We start from the raw sequence: 15,664 nt of genomic DNA on the forward strand, positions 1-15,664 counted from the left end.
ATTAATGTTGCCTTTATTCCAGGCTTTAATCAGGCCTCGTTTGTCTCTCTGTTTTTCTCTTTTAATAGGAGACCTATCTCAGAAGATCTGGCATTAAGAATCCATGACATAGTCTTTTTAAAAATAAATTGGGTATTTTAATGACCCTAGCATGCATGCATTCAGTAAAGGACTCATTTGTTACATTTTACCTATCATTAGGTTGTAAAAGGTCATTGTATTTACCTGCCCCTAGACTCTTCCTGGAATTTAGATGGCCTCTGCTGGGTTTCACTTTACACTTATTAATAATTTAGCACTGGGATAAAAATAAAAACAGACTCTCATCTTACAGTGTGAGAACATGGGTCATGTGTGCTAAGTCATGCAGGTGAGATGAGTAGCAAACCCTGTGGGGGTATCCAGTCTAAAGAAGTATTTCATGTGCGCTGATGCCTCGCCTGCAGGATGGCTGCCTCAAAATTAAAGGGAATTAACGTAATTGTTCCTGAGGAGGGAAATACATTTTTGCTTTTCAGAGGTTGTTGTATGAGCTTTAATTATGTAATCAGAACACAGAAGCCCTTTGCAGCAGCTTTCCCTTTTAGCAGAGGTAGTCAACTTTCCAGGACTGCTGCATCTTTAGGCTTGTGAAATCACTGCATAATAATCGACTCTGTTTATAGGGTATAACCTACCCATTAGGCAACAGCAAAATCCTGTTTTTTAATGTTGGTTACTGAAAACAGCCTTTAAAGCTAGGGTTGGTTTAAGTGGATTTTTATAATTATTTGAGCTGCAACTGGAGTTGTGATTCTCCCTTTAGAATCAGTGACTCATGTCTAGAACATTCTTTTACGGTGGTTTCATTTTCTGTGTTGTTTTTGTTTCATGTTCAACTTGGTTTGGTTGGTGTGTGCCCTACAGACCTTCAGGTTTACTTGTCAAATGAGTATAGAGCTTTCTTTTAAAAGCTGGAAGTATCTTTTATTTATTTATTTATTTCAGTTTTCTTTTCTTTAGAGAAGACAGAATTAAGGTGTCTTCTAGTGCTGAAAATATTAATAATTAAATACATGTAATGTATTGCCAGTGGGATAGCTTAAAACTCAAAGGAAATTTGTAAGTAAAGAGGAAAGCCCTGCTTTTTAGGAACTGAGACTCTGCCACTCTTGCTGAAATGCACAGGATTTTGAAATAATGCCATTAATTCTAGGTAGAGAGGATTTTTAGGAATAAGATTTGATTCAAACTATAGAGGGAAAGGACCAATATCCTCAGCTCAAAATTAAGATATTAAATTATACTTAGAATAATAAAATTAGAATCTGCCTGTGGTTTGTATTGCTCTGAACCACTGCTTGGTTCTCCTTCCCATGTTCCAGCCATACCAGTGATCTCTCTGTCCAATCACCAAGCTCTTTCCTTTGGCAAGGATGGTGCCTGTGTTATTCCTACTGCCTGGGAAGCCCTTTCTCCTTTCCCTAGTTTTCCCGTGGCTTGTACCCTGCAGATTTTACCCTACATGTCTCCCAGGGAGCCCTCTCTGTGCCTTTCCTCAAGCAGCCTCTTTTTGTTCTCTTTCCAGAATTTGTTTACTTTCTTTTTAGCACCTATCTCAGACTGTGTTTATTTTTGTTAACTATTGTCTTTACCCCATAAGAATGTAAATTCTCTTAAGAGAGGTATCAGTACCTGATACAGTGCCTGGCACATATGATATAGTCAATATGTTGATTAAAGTGTTTGCTGATTTTAAGAGCTCCTTTATGTTTCTTTTTTCTTTTTCTTTTTTCTTTTTTGCCTTTATGTTTCTTTAAGATTAGTTTATCATTGCTGGGCCAGAGGCATTTAAGTATCCTTGATATCAACAGTCAAGCCAGTGTGTTTTCTAGTGCCCTTTTTTTTTTTAAAAAAAAATTATTTTTGAATATTTTTATTTATTTATTTGAGAGAGAGAGGAGAAACCCAAGCAGACTCCACATTGAGAATGGAGCCTTGATGTGGGGCTCGATCTCATGACCCCAAGACCACGACCCCAGCTGAAACCAAGAGTCAAATGCTTAACCAACTGAGCCATTCAGGTGCCCCTCTAGTGCTCTTACCTGCATTCATTTTCACCCATTTCATTGTGATTTTATTGTGCTTTATTGTATTACGAGTGGACAGTATAATAATGGAAGTAGAATTGTTCTCTCCAAAGGGAAAATTCTGCCATTGTATCTGTTCAGTGTGCCTTGTAAACAGCCTTGGATGGCCTCTTTGTGGATCTGCCCTCTGTCTCTAAGCTCTTACCCATTTCTAAGCCAAAGGCTGCAGCCCAGCTTCAAGCTGAAAGGAAATTTTGGCAGCTTGGTTGCTGTCTCTTAAAGGTTAGCGTTATCACCGATACTGACAGTTGTCAGAGTGGAAAAAGGGAAATGCAAATTTGGTGGGTAATTAAGTTAGTTTTGTGTCATTCTTTGGTGGTGTTCTAAATGTTGCTATTTATCTGTCTTAGGTAATCTATTTAAAGAAGACACCAGAAGAAGCCTACAGAGCACTCCTATCTGGCTCAAACCCCCCCTATCTTCCGTTCAGGTATAACTTGTGAGACTTGGGTGGATAGCACGGGGCTTATACAGCTGCCACCATAAAACTGGATTATTGTGTTTTTAATTGTTTTAAGACTGTAACCATGATGTCATACAGAATGAAATGAGATGGTAGTTTTTATTATTCTATTTTTGTAGAGTTCTTTTTCCCCTATCTAGTAAGAATAAAATATATTTTTTCCTTTTAGGGATTAATTTTCTCCTTGAATCCTTTCTGTATCTGGACCGTTCAGCACAAAGAGTGCCTGATTTACGAACTTAACTATGTCAAGATTTGATTTGTTACATTTCAGTACTCTACATCATTGATTCATCCATTTAGTCTTTTGTTTCATGAGCATGAGTGAGCTCCAACTGAATGTCAGGGCCTGGGGATGGAGAGTAAGACCCTCAAAGTACCTTCCCAGAAGCCACATGTTCAGTGGGGACCCAAAATTACCTGTTTACCACAGTAATCTAGCTTATATCATGAGGGAGGCTGTCTCCCATTACAGTTTTGGAAAATATTTTTTAAGTATCAGCTGAAGAAGATCTTTTGAAAATTTCAGGTAAACTTGGAAAAAATGGAAGGGAACATATAGCCAAACTCCTACATTTGTCATTTCTGGTGGAATTGTAAATGATTCTGACAGTTTTACCTTTTTGCTTATTTGTATGTCCAGATCTACAAGCATATGTATTTTTTTTAAAGATTTTATTTATTTATTAAGAGAGAGAGTGAGTGAGAGAGAGCACAAGAGTGGGGAGGGGCAGAGGGAAAGGGAGTAGTAGGCTCCCGCTGAGCAGCGAGTCCAATGTGGGGCTCTGTCTCAGGACTCTGAGATCATGACTTGAGCTGAAGGCAGAAACTTACCTGACTGAGCCAGCCAAGTGTCCCAGCATATGTATTTCTTTTTGTTGTTGCTGATCTCATAATCACTGACAATAATGAAAGAAAGGAAGAGCAAAGATTGAGGAGGCCTCTTTGTCTGCCTTCCCTACCCTCCTGTAAACTCATAGAGGCAGGTCCTGGTGCCTGACACGTAAAGTGCTTTTAGTAAATATTTGAATGAATAAATCGAGACTAAATTCCTTCAGATCCAAGGGGTTCCCATTTCTGTTTCTCAGGCCGTGGAAGGGGGTGTTACTCAGGCACAGGGTGGGTGTCAAGGTGGGGAGGAGGAATGGGGCAAATATGCCTACTATGCTTGATCATCTTGATAGTCTCAGTGAAGTCAGAGGAAAGTAGTGAGATGAAAATACCATCCAGCAGTCTAAGGTATGAACACATCAGTTGTTGAAGGGCAGATAAAAATGACAGATTAGGTATAGGAGTGTTTTAACATGGAGACAAAGCTTGTTTTTTCCTTCTAACGGCTTCTGTGATATGAAAGCCCTTTGTAAAATGCAATTCTAAGTTTTGGAAAAGGGTAATTATTTTAGTCAGTTTGGGGCACTGTAGCAAAGTACCATAGACTGGGTGGCTTATAAACAACAGAAATGTATTTCTCAGTTCTGGAGACCAGATCAGGGAGGTCAGTTCTGGTGAGGGGGTCTCTTCAGGGACGCAGACTGCTAACTTGTATCCTCACATGGTAGAATGAAGGCAAGAAAGCTCTCTTGGGTGCCTTTAAAAGGGCACTAATCCCATTCATGAGGGCTTCATCCTCATGACCTAATCACCTCCCAAAGGTCTCACCTCCTAGTGCCATCACCTTAGGTGTTCAAATTTCAACATGTGCTTTTGGAGGGGACACCAACACTCAGTCCATTGTAGTAATGATGATAATATTAATCAGTCTACTAAGTTCTAAGCATAGTGGTTAAGAATAAATGCCTTGGAGGCAGAGACACTGGGCTTGAAGGCTCATTCTGCTTTTTACTACCTGTACTGGGTATAAGCAACTTGAGCAAGTTACTTCTCCTCTCTGAGCTTCAGTTTCCTTTTCTGTAAAATGGCTTCAGGGCTATCATGGGAATTAAATGAAGTAATGCGTTTGTCATTATGCCTGGCACAATACCTGGCTTTTGATTTTCTCCTTGTTGTTAGTACTGTTACTGTTATTAATAAGAAATAAAGATTTCCATAAGGATATAAATATGAATAGGAACTATTTCTTCTAATGATTCCACCTTCTCGTTGGGACAGGGAGATGTCTAGACACATAATTAACTGTAAAATAGGTTGTATAAAAATAGAAGATAAGATTTTTTTAAAAAGATTTTTTTTATTGATTCATGAGAGACACATACATAGGCAGAGGGAGAAGCAGGCTCCGGCAAGGAGCCTGATACAGGACTTGATCCCAGACCTTGGGATCACACTGTGAATCGAAGGCAGACGCTCAACTGCTGAGCCACCCAGGCCTCGCAATAAGATTAATTCTGACAGAGATTTGGGAAAGTATCAGACCATTTAAGCTGAGCTTTTACTTATTATTTTCTATTTTAAAGATTTTATTTATTTGAGAGAATGAGCATGAGCAGGGACAGAGGGAGAAGCAGGTGCTCCACTAAGCAGGGAACCCAACGCAGGGTTCGATCCCAGGACCCTGAGATTGTGACCAGAGCCAAAGGCAGATGCATAACAGACTGAGCCACCCAGGCACCTCTAAGCTGAGCTTTTAAACATCGATAAGGGTTTGGAGAGTGGAAGGGGCCAAATTAGGCACAAATGTACCCTGTGGAAAAACCCTAGAGATAGGTTTCTGAGTTGACTTCAGAAGTTCTCTGTGGGAAGAACACAGTGTCTTTGGTGAGGGGCCAGGTCTGTGCAGAGATTACTGAGGTTCTTTTCTTGGGGACAGTGAGGGCCCATTCAGTTTGTTTGCTAAATCAGAAAAATGTTTGTAATTTTTTGGTTGTTATTTTGAAAAATAACTCAGCCATCTGGGTGATTCAGTAGGTTAAGTGTCTGCCTACGGTTCTGGTCATAATCCCAGGATCCTGGGATTGAGTCCTGCATCGGGCTCCCTGCTCTGCAGAGAGCTTGTTTCTCTTTCTTCCTCTGCCTGCCACTCCCCCTGCCTGTGTGCACGCTCTCTCTCTCTGTCAAATAAATAAAGGCTTAAAAAAATAATTCACACATTTGGAAATTATAATGCTGTAATATTTGTAAAATTGTAATGCCAGTCAGTAGGCCTGCTGGACAATGTAGCAATTTAAAATTTTTAAGTGGAGGGACGTTTGGGTAGCTCAGCAGTGGAGTGTCTGCCTTCGGCTCAGGGCATGATCCTGGGATCTGGGATTGACTCCTGCATCAGGCTCCCCGAAGGGAGCTTGCTTCTCTTTTTGTCTATGTCTCTGCCTCTCTCTTTCTGTGTCTCTCATGAATAAATAAATAAAATCTTAAAATAAAGAAATGGGCAAAACCAGGCAAGTCTAGCTGGAGACCACACACCCCATACTGCCTGTGGCCCAGGAGGCTTGGGAAAGTGCCCCTGAGTTTCCTTTAAAAAAATAAAATAAAAATAAAAATTTAAGTGGAAAATGGAAATTAACATTTATGCTGATGATATTATCCATCAGAAGTCAAGGGTAATGTATTTGTTTCACTAGCTGGATGACCCTTGCTATCCTTAATTGTCAATTTAGATGGGTGGGGAGGAAAGAATAAAGTCTTCTTTGAAGCATAATTATATGTTTAGCTTACATGTGCTAGGTAATTAATTTGTTTCCCGAGAACTAGAATTTTTGACTAATTAAGATCAGAATGGAAGAAAGGATAGGAAAAAAATTATTACTCCTTGACATAAAATAAAGTATTAATTATTACAATTGTAGCTATTTTTCCAAATTGTTTTTAGTTAAATATTTGAAAATAGAAATACATTAATAGGGTTCAGAAATTTAAAAAGTTTGAAGAATATTATAGTGAAGACTCTCTCCCATTCTTGATCTTATGTCTCTAGTTCTTTTCTGGATAACTTCTGGTATTTGTTTATTTAATATCCTATTTCTTTATGCATATGTAAGCAAATAAAGATACATGTATATTTTAAAAAATTCTGGTATAATTAACATATGGTGTTATATTAGTTTCAGGTGTACAATATAGTGATTAATAATTCTGTACATTACTCAGTGCTCATCACCCTACATGTACTCTTAACCCCTTTCATCTCTTTCACTCATCCTCTCACCTACCTCCCCTCTGGTAATCATCAGTTTGTTCCCTAAAGTATGCTTTTTTGTCTCTCAATTCTTTGTTTCCTAAATTCCACATGAGTGAAATCATGTGATACTTGTTTTTCCTTGACTGACTTTACTTCACTTAGCATTATACCCTCCATATGCATCCATTTGTTGCAAAAGGCAAGATTGCATTCTTTTTTTAATAGTTTAGATATATATTCTTATTTTTCATTTTTATCACAAAATATAGCACATTGCATATACTATTCTATACCTTGATTTTTTTTTTCACCTAACTTGCTTTGGATATCTTTTTATATCAACGCACAGAGAACTTCCTTCTCTATTCTGTATTATTTCTGTGTAATGTACAAGAATGCATGTAACCAGTCTGACCTTAGACATTTAGTTTGCTTCCAGTCATTTCAGCTGTAGCTTTTCAACTCATGTAGTCTGAAATGTATTTTATTTTATTTTTTATTTTTTTTATTTTTTATTTTTTTAAATTTTTATTTATTTATGATAGTCACACAGAGAGAGAGAGAGAGGGGCAGAGACACAGGCAGAGGGAGAAGCAGGCTCCATGCCGGGAGCCCGACGTGGGATTCGATCCAGGGTCTCCAGGATCACGCCCTGGGCCAAAGGCAGGCGCCAAACCGCTGCGCCACCCAGGGATCCCTGAAATGTATTTTAGAAGAAAGAAACTGAGATAGTACTATGGAGACAATTATAATGGTATGGTTAGACAGACAAGGATTTTAGTAATCTGTTTGCATAAAGGGACTCATTAATGTGGAAAAAAAATGTATAATGCAAAGATGAGGCATTTGTTCCTTGGTTTAGGCCCCTATGTCCTACTAGAAGTTTGAATGTAACTTTAATGTAGTTCTAAGTTTGTCTTTCTGATAACCCAAGACATCGAGAGTTGTGTTTACATTAAGCTGCATTTCTGAATCCAGACTCTTCATAAACCATACATTTGAAGCAGAAAATACCAGAAAGTAGTGCATTTATAATTTAGTAAAAAAAATTTAGTTGAAAGAATATTCCTGGTTTCCTGGAATTTGACTAAAGAAGCTTTTTCCCTAATGCTAAGGTATGAGCTGATTTTAGTCTCCAGCCCAGACCAGCTAAGGCTAATATAATAGTAACAAGAATCATCTGACAATTCTGGTCAGCCATCCTTGCCTTGGCCTTTATTTGTAATCTGGATTGTGTCATCCACTAGGTTTTTTACACCATTTAAGTTATACGTTTATCTACATTGTCTGGATTTTTTTTTTCAAGATTTTATTTATTTATTTGAGAGAGAGAGGGAGAGAAAGTACAAGCAGGGGTAGAAGCAGAGGGAGGGGGGAAGCAGACTCCCTGCTGAGCACAGAGCCTGATGGGGGCTCGATCCCAGGACCTCGAGATCATGACCCAGCTGAAGGCAGACACTTGACCGAATGAACCACCCAGGCCCCCTGTATTTTTTTTTTCATTATGCTTTTGCATTAATACTTTTGTTTAAAAAACAAGAAGCCTTAAAGGGACTTCCATTTAAATGTAATTATTTTATTGTTGAACATTTTTTAAGAACGAAGATCAGTTTGAAGGCTTGTCAAAGTGTGGTTCGTGTCTTTATGTGGCCTTTTCACCAAAGTGCCTGTTTCCTGTTCTCTAGATTTTTAACGTCTTTCTGATAAAGGAGTTTTAAGGCTACTGTGAGTGTAAATAACATTGTTCTTCCAGATTTGTTCACTTAATGGAGGTTTGAATAGTCTCTTCTGTAGAGCCCTTCCTCATTTTCCTAGAGAGGCTTGGCAGATCCTTTGCCAGTAATTCTCTATCATGTTTTGTGTATGGCATTTTGTTCACGCCCCCTTACATTTGCCACATACATGATTAAAGCAAATGTCTTGTATTTATTTACTTGCATGGCTGACTCTCTACCAAATATGGCTGACTCTTTTTTTGGGCTCTTACTTGCTTGCCAGGGAATACGTACATTAATTTATTTACTGCTTTCTCTGTACTAGTCACTGAGATAGTCTTGTGGATTGTAGGATGATTAGGACAGCTAGGTACTTGTTCTAGGGAACTCAGTGCATAATTTGTAAATGTGTAGGTCTGTAAAACAATTGTGCTTTATTAGAGTCAGGAGATGGGTGCTATAGTAATACTGATGGAGGAGGTTTAACCCTGGAACTGGGGATTGGAGGGGGTGTTAGGGATAGGCCTCATGATTGCCTTTCATGCTAGGATGAAGCTGGAAAATAACAATCCAGGTGCTGATTTTTTCATTCGGATGGCATAGGTTGTCTTTTCTAAGGTTAAGGTAGGATACTGTGCAGTATGATGTTTTCAGTGTAGGTACATTATCATAACTGAAAGGGCTATCTGAGTTTTTTATTTGGATTTTATCCTAAAAAATTTAGAGATTTATATTAACCTAGGTAAAAATTCTCTAAAAATGAAGGAAATAAAGAGTTGGATAACTTTACTCCTTATTCTTTTTTTCTTCCAACTTTATTGAGATGTAATTGACATCCACACTTTATAAGTTTAATGTGTACAGCCTAGTGCTTGGCATACATATATTGTGAAATGATTATCATGACAAATTTAGTTAACATTTATCACCTTGTATAGTCACAAAATTTTTTTTTTGCCCTTTTGATGACAACTTTTAGGATCTGTTCTCTTAGCAATTTTCAAATCTGCCATACAGCAGTGTTAACTTTAGTCATCATGTTGTGCATTACATCTTCAGGACTTATTTTACAACTGAAGGTTTGAACCTTTTGACTGCTTTCACCCAATCCCCCAATGTATTGCATGTTATTGATTACATTAATTATATTAGACACTAGAGATAGTTCAGCTTCTGGCTTGATGTGACCCTCAAGGAGTGTTTGTTGTGATACTACTGTTTGCAAGTCAATATAAGTTCCATTAAGTTAATGGAATTAAGTCCCATTTACTTGTAAAATAGCTGTGTCTAAAAATGTACTTTTGCTTGTATTAAGGATAGCCAATGTGTTTGTCAAGAGTGATGTTAGCTGAAAACTAGAGGAAAAAGGTATTTTTCACCTAATTCAATTGATTGAGTCCTTCCATCTTTAGTGTTGTCTTGGCAGTTGGCCTTCAAGGGAACAAGGGGCTTTCAGTTCTGGGGTCAGAGTCAGCAGAGTTTGAATTGGCAAGCCTGACGTGAATCTTTTTAGGTATTTTTCCTTTCAGTGTATTACAAAATTTATAGTCTGTACTATTGACCAGCCGTTCTGTGAACTCATATTACTTGTATTTGTCTAAGGTCTCATGAGACTACCAACTCTTAGTGGAATTCTTAGATTGTTTTCTTGGCAGGTCAGTGGCCATGGTGTTCAGATCTACATTCTCTGATGTTCATAAAACAGCGTTTGTAGAAACTCTCAGCCTCGTAAAATATGGAAAATTGCACAACTCTTCTTTTTGATTTCTTTTGTGCTTTTAAGTTCATTTTATGAAACTTCTTTGTTTATTGGCCCATATATGTCAACTTGTTAAGTTTTTTTTGGTATTGATGATTCATAAATCTGCTGAAGTCAGCTTTTTTATGACATAATATGAAAGGGAGAATAAAACTATACAGACCATAACATCCAGGATCCCAGTTTTTTTTTTTTTTCAAGATTTTATTTACTTGAGAGAGAGAGAGAGAGAGAGAGAGACTTGTACTATCTTTCTCTCTCAGAGAGAGGGAGAATGAGAGAAAGCATAAGCAGTGGGAAGGGTCAGGGGGAGAGGAAGAAGCAGACTCCCCACTGAGCAGGGAGCTGGATGCAGGGCTCCATCCTAGGACCCTGAGATAATGACCTGAGCCGAAGGCAGACACCCAGCCACCTGAGCCACCCAGGCGCCCCTAGGCTCCCAGTTTTGAAGACAAATATAGAAAGCATGATATGAGAAACATTGACTAGGTGCAGAGGAGAGATTGAGGTAGGGTGCTGTGCTGACACCAGTGAAATAAAGCTGGATGGATGTTAAATGTTCTGTCTCCAGCTGTTAGTTTTGTTTTTCTTTTTGGTTTTGTTTTTTTGCAGATCTCTTTCTGGATAGGTCCAGGAATGCATTTTTGTGTGGCTATTTTATCTTAGGTTGGAGAAGAGGCCAGAACTTATAGGTAGTATTTCCCAAAGTTATGTTGGTTCTCATATTTGGTTTTTAAAAGTCTGAGAGGCTTCAAAAAATACTGGTGCCTGGGTTCTACTCCTGGAAATGTTGACATAATTGTTTTGGAGTATTGGGTTTAGGTATTGGGATTTTCAAAAACTTCCAGTATGCTGGCAAGTATGATCTACCATGGCAAAATCAAAATAAACAGGTAAAAAGATTAAAAAAACAATTAAGTTTAGAATTCTCCATCTTGCAGATTTAAAAACATATTCTCATTTTAAAGATTCTGAATGCTTCTGAGTAATAAAGAAACCTATTTAACTTCATTTAACTCAGACTTTTCCAAAGTACTTCATCCTGAATCCGTTTCCACTGCCCCCAGTTTCTCTTAATATCTGGCAGCACCAGTGTTCTGAACCACTTAGGACACATTTCCTGATCCACACCTGTGTGGAACAAAATCTCTTGAGATTAGAATAATATGCTACCATTTATGGAACTGTTTTTGTACTATTTCCTGAGAGTCTTGAAAATAGATGGCTTATCAAATAATGGTATTTTATCTAATATGAGCAAGAACACAGGACTTTTCTCTTAGAACTGTTGTGAGGCCAGAAAACTTCCTTACCAGAGGACCCACAAACTTCGCACTGGCAACCCTTTAAAGACATTTTTCATTAAAATGAATCCGTACTGTTTGTATTAAGGGAGAGGTTTGTTGTGTTTTGGGGATGACCCCTAGTGATATCCCTGTTGCTGAGCTATGTATTAATGTAGCTGAGTCTTAGTGGGAAATCTCTGAAGCAATTACTCTAGATCATCTGGGCATGCTGGAACTTGTAGGTCTCTTAACAAAGGCTCAAAGGGGTCAGCCACTTAGAACTTGGCGTTAGACTGCCTTCTTCTAAAGCAAAGTGAACATGTGCTTGTATATGTTAGATGTATTTATAAAATTTATCTCTTCACAGAAAATGTTGAACCAGGGATCCCTGGGTGGCGCAGCGGTTTAGCGCCTGCCTTTGGCCCAGGGCACGATCCTGGAGACCCGGGATCGAATCCCACGTCAGGCTCCCGGTGCATGGAGCCTGCTTCTCCCTCTGCCTATGTCTCTGCCTCTCTCTCTCTCTGTGTGACTATCATAAATAAATGAAAAAAAAAATTTAAAAAAAAAAAATAAAAAGAAAATGTTGAACCAGATATTTGTTAGCTTAAATGTGATGATACTGTGATTTTTGTCAAAGTTTATTTAGCAATTAGCTTTGTATTACAAAGGAAAGTTTTCCTTATTATGGTTTTCTTTTAAGTACCAAAAATGTAGAAACAAAATTTATTTTATGCTTTACTTTCATTTTCAATGTATCCTTATGATGGCTACCCTTTTGCTTCTCAGTGTTGATCTTTGGGGTTCTTTCTTTAGATCTTTAATAACCCCTTAGATCTTTAATAAACCTTTGCTTTCAATGCTTGGCATAATGAGAAAGATCTGCATTAGTTTTGAATAGTGAGGATGTGCTAGTTTCCTGAGTGTTGAAAATAGATGGGGGTAGATGGCTTATGCATTACAAACTGTTCAGTCCATTCTCAACAGTAACTTTGAGTAACTTTGGCTACCATGAAAAGCAGACTCTTTATCAGATTTTTCTTGTTAATTTAGTAAATAAGTGCCATAGACAGCATCAGAGAACAGAAACAACTGTCAGGGTCTCTATGACTCACTAAATACGTGTAAGGAGGTAAATTACATCTATTCTATTTTTTTGAAACATGGTGCGATACTTCGGTGGTTTGAGTTGTGAAAGTTGGTTCAGATTACTTTTTTTTGTTATTTCTATTTGATGGTCAGGTATCTGTGTTACCAAGTTTCTTTTTTTTTATTTTTTATTTTATTTTTTATTTATTTGTGATAGTCATACAGAGAGAGAGAGAGAGAGAGAGAGAGAGAGGCAGAGACATAGGCAGAGGGAGAAGCAGGCTCCATGCACCGGGATCCCGACGTGGGATTCGATTCCGGGTCTCCAGGATCGTGCCCTGGGCCAAAGGCAGGCGCCAAACTGCTGCGCCACCCAGGGATCTCTGTTACCAAGTTTCTACAGAAGTCAGTGTGAAACTTTTTTTTTTTAGTGTGAAACTTTTTGTCCTATTTATAGTATGCTTCCCATGGCCAGTCTTAGTTGATAAGTATAGTTTAGAAAAAGATTGCAATCATTTCCATTGATGAATATAGTTATTTTGTTGAATGTCTTGTTGAATATCTTTTCAATACTCAAACTAAAGACTATTTACTATTATTTATTATTTTTTAAAAAGGTTTATTTATTTATATGAGAAAGAGCATGAACATGGGGAAGGGTAGAGGGAGAGGAAGAGAAAAAGAATCCTCAAGCAGATTCCCCTCTGCGTGCAGAGCCTGATGCAGGGCTTGATCCCAGAACCCTGAAGTCATGACCTGAGCCAAAATCAAGAGACAGCTTCTTAAATGACTGAGCCATCCAGACATCCCCAATTTACTATTGTTTTTATCTGTAAAGCAAAATTAGCATAGTTAAATGAATGGCACTCACTTCTTGCTAAAAGGCTCGTAACATAGTTTTTAGTCTGTTTTTTTTTTTTTTTTTTTTTTGGTGCCTGTTATTGCTAATTCTTGACCAATTCATTTCTGTTGACTTATGTGACCTTTTAAGCCATGATTTAGAGATGAGTTTTTACATATCTGTATATTTGGATGAACAAAGTGATGTGTAGCCAGCCTTATGTTAAATCTGAAAAGTGGGAGATTCTGTGTTCTGTTTTTGTTAGTTACTAGTCATGCTCAGCTTTTGGGCACGCCCTGTGAAGCCATTTGCTTTTGCTTTTTGAATGGGAGATGCCTTTGTTCTTTCGACAAGTTCTCATCAAATACCTTTTCATCTTGTAGGCCTAGATGAAAATCAGCTCTTTTTTTTCCCTGGACCTGAAATATATGTGTCATGGATTTGTCCAGAGATTGGAAGTCAAGTATAATTTGGATAATTATGTGAAATATTTTGGGTCATTGTCTACTTGCCAGGTATCCTTACAATATAGTGTAGAACTGAACTATCCAGTATAGTAACTACTAGCTACGTGTGCTTTTGAGCACTTGAAATTTGTTTAGTCCAAACTGAGATAGACTGTAAGTTAAAGATATATATTGGATTTTAAAGATTTAGTATACAAAGAGTAAAGTATCGTCTTTATAATTACGTTCATTAAAGATTGTTTTATATAGTTTTTGCTTTGAAAGGTCAGTAGTTCCCCACCACTTGAGTTGTTCGGTTGATCTCGGTTGAGTGATCTCCTGGTAATGATCATTTATCCATTCATTCAACATCTGCAACATATTAATGTATGTAGCCCTGTGCTGGACTCTGGGCATGCAGACATAAAGAACACATTCTCGGTCCTTAAGGAGCTAATGATCTTGTGGCAGTTGTGTAGATGGGATTCAGGTCAGTGCTTGGGAGGATGTTTATGTGACCTTTGAGATCTTTTCCAACCCATTGCTCTGCAGATATCTGCATACCTCCTAACTACTTGTTATACAGAGAACTTACAGAGAATCATGAGATCAAAACATACGTAGAGCAGAGCTGTCCCCCAGTATTTCTTCATCCATTTACTGTCAGCTCTATTTTATTCTTCATTGTAGTCTGTATATTTTAAACGCTGTGCCTCTGTTCTTGATTCTTTCATTTCAAATAACTACATTACCAGAAATGTCTTCGTATTGCTTTGTGTGAATATATTCTTTCATCTCCGGTTTCGTCTTCTCATTGTTAACATTTACAAGGTTGCTTCTTTCTGAGTGATGTCTAGATTCTTTTTTTTTTTTTTTTTTTTTTTTTTTTTTTTTGTGATGTCTAGATTCTTAAGTTACAAGCAGTCGTCTGTTGGTAAACTGGCTCTGTAAGTAAAAAAACCTTTGTTGATTTCTGTGATATAAATACACCCACTAATGCTGATTTGGCTTCTCAAATTTCCTGAATATTCAATAATCACTCCTTGGGAGCTTCTAGGAAACAGTTCTCTGACAAAAGTGGATTAAGCCCTTTCTCTTTGAATCTAATTGTGCATGGTAGTTCTTATTTTCTTCAATTATTCTCTGGGTATGTGGGTGCTCAGTCTGTTAAGTGTCTGCTTTTGGCTCAGGTCATGATCTCAGGGTCCTGGGATCGAACCTTGTATTGAGCTCCCTGCTCAGTGGAGAGGCTGCTTCTCCCCATCTCTCTCCCTCTCTCCTCCACGCTCATGCTCTATCTCAAATAAATAAAACCTTAAAAGATTTTTTCTTCTATTGTTTCTTTGCAAAATAAATGCAAAAACATAAAAAAAAAAAACCCCAATTGCTTCATCTGTTCAAATATTCATTCATTTAGTTTTTCATTCAACAAATTCATATTGATTGCCAGCTGCTCCCAAGGTCATGGTTACTAGATTTTTATAATCACTTTATAATAGCTTTATGGTTCAGGTGACTATTATGCTAGATGTCACATATAAAATGAGTTGTCAGGATAGATGGAGTTTAGATGGTCAGGCATGAGGTTGGGAAATTTGTGTCTGGATATGTGTAGACAGCTGTTGGCTGTAACGTTAGTCTTCTATATTGGGGCTAGAGATGTATGATTTATTCTTCAGCAGAGGTGAATGATTAGAAACCCTGGGTGTTTGGGGTATTAACTTATCTCTGAATGAAGAGTAGCCTTACATTTATCTGTTTAAGAGAGTTAAATCAATGCATGGCAAAACTATCATGACAGATAATGGTAACTGCTTTGGTTTCCCCAGGCAGCATGGAGTGTGCGTACTTTCTCCTGCAG

The 15,664-nt window shown here is 37.9% G+C and overlaps 1 protein-coding gene across 12 annotated transcripts in view; it reads left to right on the plus strand.

Moving 5' to 3' along the window:
• CDC14A (cell division cycle 14A) overlaps positions 1-15,664 on the plus strand; it is a 250,286-nt gene that overhangs the window by 69,866 nt on the left and 164,756 nt on the right. For 11 of the 12 annotated variants that reach the window (XR_013384557.1, XM_077905614.1, XM_077905615.1 and 8 more), the window contains one exon: positions 2,480-2,559. The exons of the other annotated variant lie outside the window; for it this stretch is intronic. Coding sequence is in view for 10 of the 11 variants with exons in the window: in XM_077905614.1 (XP_077761740.1) it covers positions 2,480-2,559 (80 nt within the window). In the remaining variant the exon portion in view is untranslated. The remainder of the gene's footprint in view (positions 1-2,479; positions 2,560-15,664) is intronic. 12 annotated transcript variants of the gene reach the window in all.

Source organism: Canis aureus, chromosome 8, assembly GCF_053574225.1.
Source record: "Canis aureus isolate CA01 chromosome 8, VMU_Caureus_v.1.0, whole genome shotgun sequence".
Classification (NCBI taxonomy): Eukaryota; Metazoa; Chordata; class Mammalia; order Carnivora; family Canidae; genus Canis; species Canis aureus.